Source organism: Mus caroli, unplaced genomic scaffold (genome assembly GCF_978045245.1).
Source record: "Mus caroli unplaced genomic scaffold, Mus_caroli_1 scaffold_2, whole genome shotgun sequence".
Classification (NCBI taxonomy): domain Eukaryota; kingdom Metazoa; phylum Chordata; class Mammalia; order Rodentia; family Muridae; genus Mus; species Mus caroli.
Window position 1 is genome coordinate 95286937 of NW_028227257.1, and position 4670 is coordinate 95291606.

General features: G+C 50.3%; 1 protein-coding gene across 1 annotated transcript; it reads right to left on the minus strand.

Annotated features, from left to right (window-relative positions):
* Positions 1-778: 778 nt before the first annotated feature.
* Aplnr (apelin receptor) lies at positions 779-4321 on the minus strand. The gene has a single exon (XM_021156736.2). It carries the CDS (start codon positions 4088-4090, stop codon positions 2957-2959), a length of 1134 nt encoding a protein of 377 aa, XP_021012395.1. The 5' UTR covers positions 4091-4321; the 3' UTR covers positions 779-2956.
* Positions 4322-4670: the final 349 nt, after the last annotated feature.

Here is a 4670-nt window from a genome sequence, read left to right on the forward strand (position 1 = left end):
ATTGTCATCCAGAGCCCAGTTTTCTTGATCCCAATTGTCTTGTCTGTGTGCCTGCTTCAGTTCAGGAAGACTGTATCTGGATGAGGTATCCATAAGCCTGACCTTCCCCTAGAAACCACCTGGGCTGTTTTTAGCACCTGTAAACACCTAGAGTGGATCTAAGAAACTCTGACTCCATAGGTCTGGAGTGACATCACCAACAAGCATTTTCAAGATTATCAGAGTGGCTCTCATTGGAGAACAGAGCGTCAACAGAGTCTGACTTAAACTGTGGTGGTGAATGAAGCAATCAATGAGAACGTGATATCGAATTAGCAGAGGTGAATGGTTGATTCAGTAGGAGACAGTGATAAAGGGAGGTGGGGAGGGATCGATGAATTAGCAGAGGTGAATGGTTGATTCAGTAGGAGACAGTGATAAAGGGAGGTGGGGAGGGATCGATGAGTTAATGGATAGAGAGAAGTAGGTGACTGATGATATTTTCCCCCAGATATACATGTGCTGGAATCTCCATAATGTGTGCCCATTATTCTGTGGTTTCCAGAGCAGGAGGCTTAGCTATGTCCATCCATTCCCAGCCCCAACTTTACACTTGCCTGGTACCTGTTTTTCCATCTCCTTCCAGCCCTTTTCAGCTTTCCAGGAGATTCCCCCTCTTTGGCTTGCACTGATTCCCCCCTCCAGTATACCCTCTCACCTCTACCGAAATAGCTGCAACTGCGGGTTCTTACACTTCTCTCAAGGTACTTTCAAATGAGGAGGCTTTGGACACAACAGCTACACAAAACAATTTTATTTGATGAACCACAGTGAGTAACAAGATCATTTTTAAAAAAAAGCGCATCCTGAAGAAGGGGTGGGGGTGAGGAAAAGCTGCCTCTGCTGCTATCTGTCCCATGCTGTGGTTGAGTTTGCTGTCTCCCAGAAGCCTCCTGCAGCTCGAACTGGCTGCTTTGAGAATGGCCTGGCAGAGAAAGTAGCTGTGTGAAAGTTTCTGGCCTGAGATATGCAGAGCTCAGCTAAGAGGAGCTGCTTTCTCCATCCCCCACCACCACAACCCCCTTTCCTACTCTAGGAGCAGGATCTCTGCCAGAGATGGTCCAACTGCATCAAGCCGAGCTCTTCCTGTTTCCATGGAATATGTCTTGTCCTTGATTTCCAGAACCCTCCAAGAACAAAACCCGGAATATGCACACCCATGTCCAGCTCACAAAGGCCCCACTATTAAGTTTGTCCTGGAGATCCCCACAGAGGCTTCAGTCACTCTTTCCCAACCTTACTCCCCCCTAAAGGAGAAAGAGGAGCCAGGAGAGCCAAGAGGCTCAGTCCTGATGGAGAGGATCACAAAAGCTCACCCTGTATTCATCATCCTGTGGCAAAAAAGTGGCCTCCTTAAGAAGAGGACCACAGACCCCTAAAGAGAGTGAGAGGAGTGAGAAAAAAGTCAGAGGCAGGGAGAGACAGAGGAGAAGGGCCCTGCTATATATAGTCTGTAAGTCTCTTCTTGCTACTGTGGAACTGGGAGAGGAACTGGGGCCCAGCTCCAGACTTCTCCAGCCTTAAGACTAGATGCCACTGAGAAAACAGCTCCCTACAGAAAGCCTAGCACAAACATAGACTTCTTTCCTAGATACGGACCAGCCGTCGGAGTTCCCCAAATCCAGTGGGGGTGGATCCACAATGGATCTATTCTACCTCCATAGGTCCATTCTTCCCCAAGTGGACTCTGAGACCTACAGAGGCACAGGGGAAAGTGAGTGGGGTTTCACCCTAGTCCTTCATCGATAAAGTTTATTCGATACTTGTGTATGTGTGTGTGTGTACACACACGTGCATGTGCACGTTGATATACATTTATATACACCCATATAGACAAAAAGCAAATAGCCTTACCTAACCAAGTGAGTGACTCTTGGTGCCAAGTAGCACCAAAACCTATAGAGATGGTGGGGTGGGGGAGGAGACAGGAGAAAGATCAGCTCTACAGTTCACAGTTCTGTAGGAGGTGGAGGGATGAGGATTGGGGGAGGGGAGGCAAGCAGCATACAAACTAAATACAGACTCCCCTCTAATCCTTTCTCTGTTGTCCCTTCCCAACTCCCCCCTTCAGAGGGACGGGACAATCCACAGCTTCTTCAGTCCTGTTGCCTTGACATTCTCACAGACAGTTTTTTTTTTTAAAATGATGGGGAGGATGCTGGGTTATTGGTAGGATGCACTATTCACTAAGCATCACAGAGATTCTGCCAAAGAGAAATTGCTATTCAAAAATTCATCTAGCCCTGGTGCTTGGACCAACAATGATCCAACTTTTGTGAAAGATACAGAGCTCCTGGCTCTGGGGACTAGAGCACTAATTCTTTGCCTACATACAGCCACCTGCTGGCTCGCAGAAAACAGGACAAGAACTCAAAGGATAAGTTACTCTTCAAGTTTCAGGGTACTTAACCCTTAAGAGGCCAGCAGGGAAGAAGGCGCTGGGGTACAGACAGGAAGGTTTGAGGGGAAGGAACCCACTAGAAGAGAAAGAGTTAGATCTAGCAAGTGAGTAGTTGACAGAAATAATTTCCCCAGCAGAGAAAACACAAAGGGGTGCTAGAGAGCTGAGGGGGGAAAAAACGGCAGAAAGAAGCAAATTAGATCAGGACTCACACTTCAACATTTTAGGGTCCATATAACCTTACCCCATTTATTATAAACAAAGAAACTGAAGTTTAAGGAAGTTAAGAGACTTGTGCAAGGTCAACCTCAGAAATGTTGAACAGCTGGGCTGTTTGCAGGCTCCATCCCTTTCCACTAAACCACAAACATCTGAGAGGGGCAAGGCAGAACTCGGTGAGCAAGAGAACGGAGTGAGGAATCCGGGAGAAAGTACAGCCATGCTACCTGATTCTCAGAGCGTGAGGATAAAGTTTGGGTCAGACCCGCTGCACCAGGCTTCCCTCTGGTCCCAGCCCTAGTCCACAAGGGTTTCTTGACTATAGGGAATCGATTTCTCATGCATCTGCTCTCCTCCCTTTCCCATGTTGGGGCCAGGGCCCTGGCTGTGACCGGAAGAATAACTGGCTGACTTCTCGGCACTACTGCTGTGAGGGGTGCCTTTACACCCGCTCTGATCACAGCAGAGCATGGAGGTGCAGGCTTGGCGAAATCGGGGGTCAAAGAAGGCATAGAGGAAGGGGTTGAGGCAGCTGTTGACATAACTGATGCAGGTGCAGTAGGGAAAGACATTCATGAGGAAGCTGTCAAAGTCACAGGGCCAGTGCAGCAAATTGCCCAGCATGTAGAGAGTCTTCACCAGGTGGTAAGGCATCCAGCACAGGGCAAAGGTCACCACCAGCACCACGATAATGCTGAGCAGCCGGCGCCTCTTCCGCAGGCCCTCAATGCGCTCCTTTCGGAAATGGCCAGCGATGGTTTGGGCAATGAAGAAGTAACATGTCAGCATGATGGTGAAGGGCACCACAAAGCCCACGGCAGTGGAGGACACCCCAAGGCCCACCTCCCAGGCCCACTCTGAGTTTGAAGTGGCCACCATAGAGTAGTCCATGTAGCACTGGATCTTGGTGCCATTTTCTGGGGCTTCTGTGGAACGGAACACCATGACAGGCACAGCTAGAAGGGCAGCCAGCACCCATAAGACTGCTGTGGCCACGGCCCCGCTGACTCGCAGCCTTAGTCGAGCATTGGCCACCGGCCTGACAATGGCCAGGTATCGGTCAAAGCTGAGGCCGGTGAGGCAAAAGACACTGGCGTACATGTTGACAAAGATGAGGTAGCTGCTGAGCTTGCAAGAGAAGGTTCCAAAAGGCCAGTCAAACTCCCGGTAGGTATAAGTAGCCCACAGTGGCAAAGTCACCACAAAAGTCAAGTCAGCCACTGCCAGGCTGGCAATGAAGATGTCAGCTGAGCGTCTCTTTTCGCGGCTGGTTCGAAACACGGTCCAGAGCACCAGGCCATTGCCTGTGGTGCCTAGAAGGAAAACCAGCATGTAGATGGCAGGAATGAGCGCTCCAGAGGGCGTCCAGTCTGCGTAGTCACATTCAGACTGGTTGTCAGCCCCATAGTAGTTGTAACCATCATCTTCCATGGTGCTGAATGAAGTGAAGCTGGGCAGTGAGTCCCAGGGACACCAGTTCCAGAGTTAGGTCACCAACTCAGCAAGCACCCTGAAGGATTGGCTTGAGCCTCAGAGTAAAAGGTCTGAGGGTGCTTAGAGTCCTTCCAGGCATGCGGAACCGCCCCTCTGGGAGCTCAGACCCAACGGGATGAGCGGGATGAGCGGGATGAGCGGTTCAGGCAGCTTCAGTCTACCTTCCCGTCCCAGCCCAGCTCAACTAAGACACTTCCTTGCACCCTCCAGAGTCTGTCTCCTCCTAAACTCTGCACTCCCTCCTCCCACTCCCAGGCTAACCCCTCCCTCTCTAGTGAGTCTTAAGATCTTTAAGTCACAGCCCACTTTTTTTTTCTTCTTGCCACTGGGTAAGTAGACTAAATTGCCCCCTACAGTGCTGGGCTGACAATTATCCTGTGCTTTTCAAGCCTGCTGCCCCTCCTGGTCCCACCTCCTCTCTCTAGCTGCTACCAGCCTTCATTCCAGCCTCTTCACTCTGGTTTCCTCTGGCCACTACTTCATGCCTGCCTTTGGGATGGGGGGAGTATCTATCCCC

Bases quoted from the DNA above. Each gene is read 5' to 3' on its own strand.
- Aplnr (XM_021156736.2), bottom strand. From the start codon at position 4,090: ATGGAAGATGATGGTTACAACTACTATGGGGCTGACAACCAGTCTGAA.